The sequence below is a fragment of the Heliangelus exortis genome, chromosome 4 (assembly GCF_036169615.1).
Source record: "Heliangelus exortis chromosome 4, bHelExo1.hap1, whole genome shotgun sequence".
NCBI classification, from domain to species: Eukaryota; Metazoa; Chordata; class Aves; order Apodiformes; family Trochilidae; genus Heliangelus; species Heliangelus exortis.
In genome coordinates this window covers 42613116-42626678 of record NC_092425.1, presented here as the reverse complement: position 1 = coordinate 42626678, position 13563 = coordinate 42613116, and the positions used below count along the sequence as shown (strand labels likewise).

Sequence of the window (13563 nt, the reverse complement as noted above, 5' to 3'; positions counted from 1 at the left end):
AGGGGAGAGGGGTTCCAGACCCCCCAGACATTTTCACAGCCCTCCTCTGGACCCACTCCCTCAGGTCCATGTCCTTCCTCATAGCCACCTGCTCTAAGGGAAGTGCCCTTTTATTTTAGTTTGGGGACTGAGGCAGCTAAGCAGCTGTGTGGTGTGGGGTTTGCTTGCCTGTTACCTGCAGTGCCTGGAGGAGAGGGAGGTGCATTAACTTGGAGCTGTTGGCAGTTCCACTGCTTGCTGATGTAGCTGAGTAAGAGCCAACACCATGCACAAGTTATTACAAAGTCAGACTCAATTTATTATTCTCCAATTAAAAAAAGGCAGAAAACAACGTCTAGACATTCTGTTTTCACTTGAGGGGCTGCAAAGCTTGGGATAATTAACATATGTAAAGAGATAAAAACATAATCTTCAGATCCTTGTGGTCCAAAGGAAGGACAGAAACTGGAAACATCAAATTCCTGCAGCTTGCCCCAGTAAACTACTGGTATTACGGAGACTGACACAGTTACAGCAACATACATATCTCTCATGATTGCAATTAGCTGTTTACAGAACGATGTTACTTGACTGTTTGGACAAAAACATGGAAGAGGGCTGAGCTTTCCACAAACCAAGTCACAAGTGGAACAATTCCCCTCCATTTCTAAGACAATGCAGTTGTAAAAAAAGGAAAAAAGAAAAAAAAATGTACAATAGTACATATAGTTTTATCGTAAAACAGTATCTGAACAGATTCAGTTTTCCTTCTTTTATTAAAGCATATATAGCTTTATAAAATATAAACCTTCCAAAGGTCAAGTTCAAAAGCTTAGAGGAGGCTTTGCTAATTCTAAAGATAACAACCAGAATACCACTGCTCCTAGAAGATACGAGCTTTATTTTACCTCAACAGTTTTAGCCTTGGAAGGTGAACCATGAACTCGAGTAACATGATCTGTGTAAGCCCAGCACCACCCACCATGTCAGCTGAAGACTCCTCCTCTGATGGGAATGCTCTCATTCAGCCCATGTTCTATAAGTTTGATGTCCTCCAAGTCATCCTTGATGATGCTAATTAGGTGACTCAGGCCTTCTTGCTGCTGCTTCAGATGCTGCAGATAGTTTAAAAAACCACCATGAGCACAGTTCAACTTCACAGATTTTAAGTAATATTCTTCAAAGGTGCCATGACCAATGGCCTTGGCTCATTGAAAAGCCTGGTATAATTTCTTTGGAAAAACAGGTAAAAAAAAAATTTTCTCCACTTATACCCTAACTGCAGCGAGGTGCTTTGTACAACAGCTTGATGAACTGTCACTGAGAACAATAAAAAGGGCTTAATTATCAAACAGTGACAAAACCATGGCATTTTAGACACATTTCCTAAGTCAGTGCATAGCTGGCTTAAGTGGTGAAGTTGAGAGAGTTCCCCAGGATGCTGCCCAGCAGTACTTACTTGCTTGATCTCCCTTAAGAGGTCTGAGTTGATGTAGTAGCGCTCCTCAGCCCGCACTGCTCCAAAGTGGTTCTGCATCCTGATCTGGGACATGAGTTCATTCAGTCTGCCCTGGGAAGTGAAACAGGCTTGTACCAAACACAACTCACTGACTTCTGTCAGAGCTCAAACATGTACCACTCCCTGAGTCACCAGGCAGTGCTGCTTATTCCATTTTAGATTATTTTGTTTGGAAGGCATGCAAAGGGCAAGCAACTCCAAAACTACAAAATACAAGGGGAAGCAACCTAAAAACTCAAAAATACATAAACACCTGTCAGTGATGCAGCAAAGAGATTGATGCTACAACCTAGCATCATGGCTGGACTTCTCTGGACTTCTCTTCACAGCAAATATATATACAGGTGGTTTGGAAAACTTTTGCTCTTTAGTGAAGAAAAACTTTGCCAGTTTGTGGCAAAGTTCTTTAAGTGCTCACCTTGAACTGTGTAGGTGCATTGAGTTCACACTGAATTGTATCCAGCTGTACCCGGAGCTGCTCTTCATCTGCTTGAATGGCATACCCACTCTTCCTTTGGATCTCCTGCTTTATTAACACCTACAAAAGAAGCCTTTGAGGTTCATTAGAGAAGACTTTGCCCACTTTTGCCCCCATTCACCCATCTTTCTGCCCTCCCTCCAGCACCTCTCTCATCAGATTTGTTCTCTTACTCAGCCTCAGGGCAATCCCAGGACTCCTGAGTAAGTCCAGAGAGAATGTTCCCAAAGCAGTAAGAATGTTCCCAAAGCAGTAAGAATGTTCCCAAAGCAGTAAGAATGTTCCCAAAGCAGTAAGAATGTTCCCAAAGCAGTAAGACACACTGCACACCTGCAGCTTTCCCTGACAGCTCTGCCTCTTCCTTAGAGCAACACCATTTAGATGAAGTCAGAATTCCATTTTTCAGCACTGTCCCTGCACAAGACTGCACCAGGCCATCCTGCCCCCTCTCAGCTTGCCTTGTGGCACTGAACTGTGTGCCAGCAGGAGCTGCTTACAGTGTCCATGTTACCTGTAGTGTTCTGTGAGAAAGTGCCATCAGCTTCCTTTTGTACTGTGCAATTTTTGCCATAGTTGTAGTTTGGTTTTTCTGCAGCTCACTGATATCTTCTGATATTATCTGCAGAGGAGATGGAGTCAGTTGGAAGTCAAGAGGAGTTTCTGGTTACATTTGAAGCCAGAAGGAGTTTCAGAACAGTACTCAGCCCAGCAACTGTCCCTGCCAAAGCTGCTTTCAGAAAGCCTTTTGCTAGACTTCTGCTGTTCTGGTTTCTATACATTTTCATATACAACTGGGATTTTCAGAAGGTATTAGAAAACTGGGTGTCCAAATGAGAACCTGTGCTACTGCAGCTTAATTCAGGTGTTTTAAACTAGCCTGTAACAACACTGCAGGCTTGAACCTGAAAAAACATGAAAGCCAAAATGTACTGCACTCTTTTTAGCCAAAGGATATAAGCAAGCAATGTATTAGGAAATAATGATAAAGAGTCACAGCCCCAAGCACAAAACCCCAGTTCCAGGTGTTAACACAGAAGGCACAGAGGGAGGCTGATTTAATAGCACATCCTTTCTCAACAGCAAGCAGTGAGGATAAAGATGAGAAACCTTACATCTAATCGAGTTTGATGCTGTTTGGTCATCTGATCTTGGACCTTCAATCTTCTCAACAGTTCCTTGAAACCCACCATTGGTACAGGAATAAGCCTACATGAATACAAATACTTCTTACAACACATTTTTATATTCAACATGTGGTATGCATTAGTTATCCTGAATATAATCTAAAGCTACAGATAATTTTGGCCTAAAATAATACATTAAATCAGTAATTAAAATAATACAGAACTATTTCTTGTTTTGCTAAGTTCTACAGTCCTCACTGTTCCTGATCACCTGTTCCTTTTCAAAAAGAAATCAGCCCAAATTATCTGCAGCCACTGGAAGTTACAAGGGTACAGCACTTTCAGCTGCAAGAATAAACAAAAAGAAACAACACAGTGGTTGCAAAAAAAGGCCACAATAACCAGTTCATATAATGGAGGCCACCACTACTCACAACAATTTATTCTGGCAACCCTTAAGCACCTAAAGAGTAAAGGTATTAGAAAGGCATTTCTAGTAATCCTCATTCTTTGAGACCAGCACCTGACAAAGTTATTCCCTTGTCAATTTCTTACAAGGTACCTAAACAATATTATATATTTCTCCCCTTTCCAAATCTTTTTTTTACTACTCTGACAAACTATTAAGACTTACTTGTCAGGATCAGGATTATCAACTTTGGCTTGTTCCCATATAATAGGATCAACACCTTAAAAAAAGCAAAAAAACCAAGTTCTTAGTATGGATATACCTGAAGAAATATCACATCTTACAGCTGTTAAATGGGAAAACTACTGGGAAACACACAAACCCTGGGAATTATGCCAACCTGAATTATTGTTGGACAAATTAAGGTTAATTAAACAATGGTAATTCTTAAAAATCTTGGTCCTGGACTGTGGCAGTAAGTTCAGTCCAAAAGGCTCTCACACACTTCTACTGGTTTCAAAGCACAGGAAAAATATCCCACAGGTGATCAAATGGAAAAAAAAAAACATCAGGGGAAAATTCCTATGGTTTCCACTGTATGCTACACTTGGGTCAACATACCTCTTTGAGGTGCTTATCGTAATTTAAAAAAAAATAATTTAAGAAACCAGTAATTGAATTATCTAAGTACCAAGCTAGTTGGCAAAATAATCCAAGTAGGTATTACGATAGTTCCAAAAAGGATTTGTCTGAGGATTTTATCTGTTGCCAGCACAGTTGCTTGTTTTGCCATGGACTGCTTCACCTGGCAAATATATAAAATAAAAGCAGCCCAACTGTACATGTGTATCAGCTTGTGATAATTACCACATTCTCCAAACTTTACTACAAATCAGATCAGGGTATGTTATCCATAACATTCTTCACTGTACAACACTAAGTCATTCCTCATAAAACATATTATCTTCAGACCAAAACTCATCTCTTGAGGTGTGGCTGCTTCTCTTGAACACCTTACTGCTTGAGTAGCCAGCCTACAAACTCAGCTTCCTATGGAATATGACTACACTGCACAGTGGGAAAACTGGCTGTAATTCAGATCACTACATCAGCATGCTGGAACACCTTGGAAACAAAACCTTGTTTTTAAAAGCTGTTTACCAGTGTGCTGACACTTGTATTTTTCCCAGAGACCCAAAAGAGCTCCCGAGCATCCCCAGACACCATACCAGCAGGAGGGTTCTGCAGGAGCTGTTTGACTTGTGCTGGGGAAAGCTCTGTCCTGGCCATGGAGAGGCTGACCCCCAGCTGCTGCAGGGAGGACTTGATGTTGGCTTGTTCAAAGTGGGCATAGAGGGTGGTTGCAGGGACTCTCCTGGAAGTGCCGTTGGGTGAGCGCTCAACCACGTAAATGATCACTTCTGTCCTGAAACAGACAAAACGGGTCCTCTCAGAGGGCTGGGAGCATACAGAGACCAACACAAGAAAGAAAAACCCTAAATCAAAGTTAATGTTTCTTCCAGCTGACTCTTTCCTTAGCACCTGAGATATAAAGCACTGGTAGCTCTAGGGTTTAATACCACAAGGCAGAAAGAGGGAAGCTGTAAATTCCATACAACATTACATTCTCCTCCCACCAAGTTTTAACAAGTCTTATATGGTGATACATTAAAAATAACCTAAAGGCTTTGCTTTTTACAGAAGAATGAACAAACTGTGGGGCAAGTAAGAAAGAGAGATCACTTCTGTCCTGAAACAGACAAAACGGGTCCTCTCAGAGGGCTGGGAGCATACAGAGACCAACACAAGAAAGAACAACCCTAAATCAAAGTTACCATTTCTTCCAGCTGACTCTTTCCTTAGCACCTGAGATATAAAGCACTGGTAGCTCTAGGGTGTAATACCACAAGGAAGAAAGAGGTCCATACAACATTACATTCTCCTCCCACCAAGCTTTAACAACTGTGTTATATGGTGATACATTAAAAATAACCTAAAGGCTTTGCTTTTTACAGAAGAATAGAAGAATGAACAAACTGTGGGGCAAGTAAGAAGGAGAGATCACTTCTGTCCTGAAACAGACAAAATGGGTCCTCTCAGAAGGCTGGGAGCATAGAGACCAACACAAGAAAGAACAACCCTAAATCAAAGTTACCGTTTCTTCCAGCTGACTCTTTCCTTAGCACCTGAGATATAAAGCACTGGTAGCTCTAGGGTTTAATACCACAAGGCAGAAAGAGGGAAGCCGTAAATTCCATAAAAAATTACATTCTCCTCCCACCAAGTTTTAACAAATCTTATATGGTGATACATTAAAAATAACCTAAAGGCTTTGCTTTTTACAGAATAAACAAACTGTGGGGCCAGTAAGAAGGAGAGATGTCAATCTACATAAAACAGGCAGACTGACCCACCAGAACAAACATTTGCTCTATGAAACACTGCAAAGACCTCAGTACCATACACCTCAGTCCTACCACCCTACATATGGCCAAGTGAAGAATAATTCACAGCTCCTCAGACACTATTCATTGGTCAGCATCCTCATCTCCAATTTTTGCTGGCGAGCAGGGTTTGCAGAAAGACCTCTTTCCTGGCCTGAGGTCCTCAGCTCTGCACTCCAGCAAAAAAGTGAGCGACACATATGGGAAAAGATACTGCATTTAGCACCTTAAGAAAAAGCAGCAGGAAGGAATGAGAGACACAAAATCAAGTTCAAGATGAAGAGACCTAAAATCAAGGAGAAAGGAAGACAGAGAAGACTAAGCAGCAACCCTTTATAACATGCAATACCCCACATAAAAAGGCAACAGCACTGGTTCACATACTGGTCATCTGGCATCGTTTTAACACCTTCTACGTTGACAGTGAGGGTCTGGTTTCCTCCCAGAATTTTGTGTAGTGATTCTACAAGCTGCTGCTGCTGGCTTCGAATATCTGTTTCTTTTCTGTTAAAGACCAAGACCACGAGGCCATCTTCATCTTTGTTGTTGGGCATTAAACTGTAACCCACAGCCTGCAAATAAACAAAAAGGTAAGGCAACAGAAGCAGAACATCTGTTGTGCAGGCACTCCGTTGTTGCAAAGATCTCATAAAAGTGTCACGCTGTGCATAATCAAAATTAGTCTTAATTAGGTATTAACCTACATTCGGGTTAGAAAGTTTGCACTTCAAGGAATCAGCTTGGGAAAGGAGGGTATCACCATGCCTGACCCAAATCCACTTCCAAGCCTGAAGCTTAGCAAGAAAGTCAGCAGAAGCAAGCTTTGCAGAGGATGAAGATCTGCATATTCCTGGCTGACAGGAGATGCAAGATCTGGAACTGCTGATGATATTCTACAAGGAAGGGAGTCAGCTTTGGCACTGGCAAGGACAAAGGAAGATGAAGGCTGGTGGATTTAAAATGGGATGGGAGGGGCAGGTTCAGAGAGGGTTTTACTAACGTAGGCAAAGCAATGAACAAAGCCCTGATGTTCCTGCTCTGGATGGTAACAGTTCTTTCAGATCTGAAGGTTGTTGTAAATAGTTTCTCTAATGGTGTAACCTACAGAAATACACTTCAAAATTAATTTCCAGAGATTTGTTCCAAACACACACATACTAAGCTGAATGCTATCACAAGACAAGCTCAGTTTCAAGATCCACATTTGCACTCCTTATCTCAACACCACCCAGACTTCCAGCATCTATACATCTCCAAACCTTCCAATTAACATGCATTGGAATCGTGTACATTACCTGGAAAAATACTGCTTCAGAATACTCTTAACAGCAACAAGATCTGACTGAACACTTATGAGATGCTCAGCAAGCAGAGCAACTGCCTCAGAACTGTTTCTGGGCAGCTGAACAACCCCTACCTTAAACCTGCAGAAAGGGTTTTCCTGTGTGAACTCCACTGGAGCGATGTTATTGTTGAAGTACCCTTTGCCTGTTCCCCAGAAGGCCTGCAGCTGGTTCCATTTTGCCAAAATAGCATCTCTCTCATCACCCAAGAGTGTGGGAGCTGAGAGGGCACTGGCTGTATTGATGAGCTGGTTTGACTGGGCAGGTGTCTGAGCGGGCTGGCTGAACAAGCCACCTCCTAGTGCTGTGTTGGATGAAGAAAAACAAATTGTTTACCAAACAGGACAGATGTGCTTGCTAACATGTACCATCTACCTATCACTGGCATCATGTCTTCTCACATCTTGAGAAGCAAAATAAATGCACAGAATAAATAAATCAGTATCAGATGTTTTTAAAAGTGTCTTTTTAGATCAAATCTTTATCACTAACAGAAGCTCCTGAGTGCTGTTAGAAGAAAAGACTTACGATTTTTTTCTTTAGAAGAGATGTCTATATTGACCCAGGACATTGTCTGGCACCTTTGACATCTAAATCTGAATTTGTTACAACAGATCTGTTGTACAAATTTGGTGGACTCCCAGCCTGCAGCTGGTCATCATCCAGCTCATATTTAAACTAAAATCACCACTGCTTTTCTCTCCTTTCTAGTAAACTGCCCACAGCAGTTTTGTACCCTTTCTACCACTGCCAGACCAAAAGGGTGAATATTATATTGATTTAACTTAAGAGTAAAGCTCAGAAATATGCTTGAGGTCCAGCTTAAGAAAAAGACAACGGCTGAAAATGCAGGCACTTCAAAAGCCAAATTTCTGAGAAGCCTCCATGTTATCAAGAGCTAAGTCTACCAGCCTCCTGTCACACTACACTTGTGTCCCACTACTTGTGCTCCTGCTGCACCTTATGCTCCCTTGCTCAGGCAGGGGTACATCAAGAGGCCATACTTACTGCTCTGCTGCTGCTGGGTACCAAAGCCTCCAAATCCTAGCCCAGTTCCCAACCCACTGCCCAAGCCAGTTCCAGTGCCTGTGCCAAAACTCGTGCCGAATCCAAAGCCTTTGTTCTGGGTAGCACCAAAGAGTCCTGGGGAAATAAGCAAAGAATTACTGAGAAACAGAAGACAACAGTACCCGTGACATGCAAAACACTCCTGTGAAGGGCTGATGCCCTACTGGACATTCCAAAACAAGTCATACTTTCAGACTTGTGCTCTCTTACCGGTGGTGCCTGTGTTGGTGGGAGCAGAAAAACTAAATGCTGGTGCTGCAGTGGTGGTGGTTGTCCCAAATCCTCCAAATGCACCTATCAAACAAAGTTGGCAAGTCAGGCAGAGACCAACTGTGAGTGGCAGCTGCCCACAAGGTGACAATAAATGGCACGCTTCAAGGGGTGGTATGAGAAGAGATGTTGACAGATGGGTGTAACATGTTTCAAGCATGTAGTTCACACTGATCATGGGTATCAAGCTCATTGTCTGAGGAAATGGGGGAGGACACATGAACTAGAAAGCCAACACATCTATGGTGTCTGAAGAACGTAAATAAAAAAGCAGCAGGTAACTAACATCCTGTTCCTTCACCAGCACCACGTGCTTTCCATAATGACAGACACAACTAATAACAAGATTTCTCAGCTATGCTCTCTGCAACACTTCTAGTCAATGCTGTTGCTATGTGTTTAGTAAAAGAGCTGTTTTGTGAGCTCTTCCAACATCCCCAACCTCTTAAAGAGTAAAAATAGAACTTAACAAATAACAAATAATAACAAATTAAGCAAATCCTGAGGCTAGGGTGTATGCAACTGCTGTTCCTACATACATCAACTATTTCTTTCTACACACAGGTAAAATTCTAAAAGGTTTTGTTTTAAGCCTAGTTTGCCTATTATCCTCCCCATTAAATCTCATTTTGAGGTTCGAGCACTCTCAGAGAAGACAGATGCAAAAGCAATCAGCCTTCTGCAGATTTTCAGGAACATCAGTCACTGGTTAGCAGGTGGACATCTGAGTGAGGGCCTGAGCTCCCCCGTGCCAGAGAAACCCACACTCCCATTTCCAACTGTTTTTACAAGCATTCAAATGAAGACAGTCTGCTACAAAGGATTTGTCAAAATGATGCTGCCACTGTTAACTCACGTGTCAATAACAAAAAACCCAGCCTCTTTAGATCTATTACCCTACTACACTTACCTAGTACACAACAAAACAAAAGCTTAAGCCAGAGTTAACAAGCAATCACATTTTATTTGCATTCAGCAAACATCTTAATGTGAGTGGGTATAGGAAGTTTTTCCCTGTAACATTCTGAATTTCAGTTCCACAAGTTAGTAAGAAACCCCAGGCTACAAAAATTTTAGGCAGCTTTGTACTCCCAGCAATCTAGTTATCCTTTCTTGAAAAAAGATCTCAAGGGTCCAAACTGCTAAACAAAACCAAGCATCCAAACCCCATTCTGGAGTAGTTAAAATTCAGCAAAAGAAATACCATCCAATTACCTCCATATAAAATCAACCCAACAAACCAAAATCAGATCCCTTGAGAGCACGAAGCAGGTAAGAGTAAGCTTAGACAGGGAGCAGCTACACTGTGGAATGAATGTAAGTCCTATACGAGCAGCGGCAATGAGGCCCCGGGGGCTAATTCAACAGGAGGAGGAGCATTAGAAAGCCACCCAGTCAGGCATTTTTATACGAAATGGCAAAGATTTAACTTGCAATTATATCAGCTGATGGCTCAGAACTGATGGATCTCCATGGAATGGGTTTCTTCATGGAAACCCAGCAGAGACACCAGGCAGAAGACCCTCCCGGGAGCAGCCCCTGGGACGGGTGGTGTTTCAGGGTGCAGAACAGCCCTTGAGAAGCAGAGACAACAGGCAGGGCTGTTGTTCATTTTGTGCTGATTGTATAAAATCTGTTTCTCCACAGAAACCATCTGAGGTGTAGTGCACTCATGAGAGCCAGGGGAAGGCCAATGAGGAGACACAAGGGGAGATGAAACACATGACTGCAGTAGTCCAAGAATCTCCTGTTGGGAACCGTGGCGTTGGGATCCAAACGGGGAACAGACGCTGCTGTTTTGTGAGGTAATCGAGGCTCAACTTTAGACTGGGTCAAGCTGACACGTTACCACAACTCATTTCTGGTTCAGAGACTGAGCATTTTTTGTATTTTGCACGTGGCTATTTTTTCCTCAACAGCTATTTCTTGAGAATTTAATAGGCAAAACCCACGACAAGCCAGCCTATGGTTCTCAAACCCATTCCGCTTCCAGAGCTTTTATCTCCAGTCTTCACTGGACATGAAGATCAGAACTTAAGAGAGATTCTTGGTCAGGAATGTAATTCTTGGACCCCTGCTATTAACATTTATTACACGACAAGTATTTATGCATTATCTACCTGCACTTGCCAGACTGTTACCAAAATTGAATGGTGGAGTTGAGGTAGTGGAAACACCGAAATTCCCAATATTAAAATTCACTGCAGGATTAGCAGTTAATCCGAAACCCCCAAAATTAAACCCACTGGCAGTGGAGTTTGTAGTTTCAAGCCCACCAAATCCTGACAAGCGGGAAGCAGAAAGAGAGCAAGGTAACATTAGTTCTAAGTGAAAGGTAGGTCCAGGGGACAAGACAGGCACAGTTAAAAACAACAGTAAGGTATTAATTGGCATTAAACATTATTTACTGCACACAAGGAGGGCAGGTGAAAGCTTCCAAACGTTTAACCCCCTTCTCCATTCATCATTTTTCAGCTACACTGCATACAAAGCAGCTATCATTTTACCCACCTTATCTCAAAGCTATACACAAAAACATCCACATGATTGAACATTCCAATTAAGAGCAATTTTTAACATCTTAAGATAGAGCTGCATAGCTGCACAAGTGTAACTGACAGCAGCACGCTTACTTCAGAAGTTTTCAGAAAAACAAAAATAAACCATCTTCATGTTTATACCATATCCACATTAAGAGCAGTGACAGCAGAATAACCACAAAATACAAGTCCAGCAGCTGAGGCACCATGTGTCACAAATAATCCAGGGCAGACTTATTCAAATTATATTCTCAACATCTGTCCACTCCAGTGCTTGCTGGTGTCTCACCTGATGCACCCAGGTTTTTCAGCACTAAGAAAAATGGGCTACTACAGCAGATTCCCCATTCCCTCCCCAGGAATAGCTAAGAACAGGTTAGTGCTAGGCAGACAATGGCAAGTCCTGGGGTGTGATCTCAGAATTCCCTCTAATATTGGTCTGTGAGCACAATAAACCTTCTAGCAGTCTACAAATAACACGAGATTATATTTTAGTGTAAGATGGGGCCAGAAAGTCTGTGTCTAAAAGTGAGTGAAAGCCCACAGAACACAGCCCAGGCTAACTGCAGCAAAGATGAGCCCTGCCCAAGGGGCTTATTCAGTGACTACTCCTAAGAGTCAACAAAGAGTTATTTTAGCAAACGAGTACAGAAGGCTCTGGATTGCATTGCATCAAGACTGAGCCAACTGACAGCAGCTAAACAATAAGAGTGCAGACGCCTTTATTCAAGTTAAGCACTCTCTTTTACTGTGCTCAAAAATTAACTTTCAAGAGCATCTTCAAGTGATGATCCGAGCGACCTGGCAGCATTAACGAGGCACCCCCGTCCTCACTACATCACAAATGCCCCAAGAGCAACCGGAGCCCTGGGAAACTCCCAACACGGACCCACCACCGCTGTTCATGCAGGGGGAATTAAAAAAAACCAAACCAAACCAAACCCCAAAACTGGACAAAACTCGGCGGGAGACAACGTTTGGCCGAAGGGGGTCGTAAAAAAGCAGCGAGTCGCACGCATCTCACCGGTTCCGCCGAGAAAGAGAGGAGACTGCCTCACCCGGTCCTCTCACAGCCCCTCCGAGAGCAGCTCCGCACCGCCGGGCCCACCCTGAACGGGGAACCGGGACCGGCTCTGAGGAGCTGCGGGCCGCTCTGAGGAGGGACCGGGACCGGCTCTGAGGAGCTGCGGGCCGCTCTGAGGAGGGACCGGGACCGGCTCTGAGGGGCTGCGGGCCGCTCTGAGGAGGGACCGGGACCGGCTCTGAGGAGCTGCGGGCCGCTCTGAGGAGGGACCGGGACCGGCTGTGAGGGGCTGCGGGCCGCTCTGAGGGGGAACCGGGACCGGCTCTGAGGGGCTGCGGGCCGCTCTGAGGGGGGACCGGGACCGGTACCGGCTCTGAGGGGGGACCGGGACCGGCTCTGAGGGACAACCGGGGCTGGTACCGGCTCTGAGGGGCTGCGGGCCGCTCTGAGGGAGAACCGGGACCGGTACCGACTCTGAGGGGCTGCGGGCAGCTCTGAGGGAGAACCGGGACCGGGACCGACTCTGAGGGGCTGCGGGCAGCTCTGAGGGAGAACCGGGACCGGTACCGGCTCTGAGGGGCTGCGGGCAGCTCTGAGGAGAAGGCGCGCGCGTCCCGCCGCCGCGGGGCCGCCATCTCATTGGTGGAGAGGTCGGGGAGACACGCGCGCGCCTCGTGACGGCCGCGAGGGAGAAGGGGGGGGCGAGGGAGGGGTCGCGCGGGGCGGTGGGCGCGCGCTCCCGGGGCCGCTGGGACTGAGCGACCGGGACGGGACGGGACGGGACGGGACGGGACGGGACGGGACGGGAAAGCGCTCACCGGTCGGATTGGCGGCGCCGGCGCCCGCCGTTCCCCCGAAGTTGAAGGCCATGAGGTTGTTCAGCGTGCAGCACCGGGCGGGTCCGACCAGAAACAAACCGCTACCGGTTTCCGGCCGCTGCCGCCGAGCGCTTCCGGGTGGCGCGGCCTGGCCTGGCCTTCCCTTCCCTTCTCTTCCTTTCCCTTCCCCGCCCCGCCCCGCCCTCCCCCCTCCCCTTCCCACCGCCTCCGGTAAGCGAGCGCCCCCTAGCGGCCCCGCTGGGGCAGCGCCGCGGGCTGTACCATTGCTCCGCCAAGGGGGGGGTACGGTCGGGACGGTCCCATCCGGACTGCGGGGGGTGGGTACAGCTCAACAGCGGCCTGAGCGGGATCTCACAATGGTTCCCATTGGAAAAAACCTCCCAGCCCAGGAGATTCCCCTGCGTGACCGGTTCTGAGCAGCAGCGGGCGAGGGAAGGGTAAAAAGGAGGGGGGTGTGAGTCCCAGCAGCACATCGGGCATCCCCAGCAGCATCTGGGAACGAGGAGAGCAAAGGGAATTCCCAAAG

The 13563-nt window shown here is 45.4% G+C and overlaps 1 protein-coding gene across 2 annotated transcripts; it reads right to left on the bottom strand.

The window, feature by feature from the left end:
- Positions 1-274: 274 nt before the first annotated feature.
- Positions 275-13182, bottom strand: NUP54 (nucleoporin 54). Of its 2 annotated transcripts, XM_071744146.1 has the most exons (13): positions 13017-13182; positions 10755-10916; positions 8575-8658; positions 8305-8439; positions 7371-7600; positions 6338-6525; positions 4739-4935; positions 3735-3789; positions 3089-3182; positions 2488-2595; positions 1917-2036; positions 1439-1549; positions 275-1094 (listed from the first exon to the last, which is right to left on the bottom strand). In XM_071744146.1, the coding sequence occupies exons 1-13, from the start codon at positions 13066-13068 to the stop codon at positions 966-968; spliced, it is 1665 nt and encodes a 554-aa protein (XP_071600247.1). In that variant the 5' UTR covers positions 13069-13182; the 3' UTR covers positions 275-965. The 2 variants fall into 2 exon arrangements, with proteins under 2 accessions (XP_071600247.1, XP_071600246.1); XM_071744145.1 differs by lacking the exon at positions 10755-10916.
- Positions 13183-13563: the final 381 nt, after the last annotated feature.

Coding starts and splice junctions, on each gene's coding strand:
- NUP54 (XM_071744146.1), bottom strand. CDS start 13,068: ATGGCCTTCAACTTCGGGGGAACGGCGGGCGCCGGCGCCGCCAATCCG. Junction 7,601..8,304: donor TACCCAGCAGCAGCAGAGCA/GTAAGTATGGCC, acceptor CATCCAACACAG/CACTAGGAGGTGGCTTGTTC. Junction 3,183..3,734: donor GATAATCCTGATCCTGACAA/GTAAGTCTTAAT, acceptor GTATTCATGTAG/GCTTATTCCTGTACCAATGG.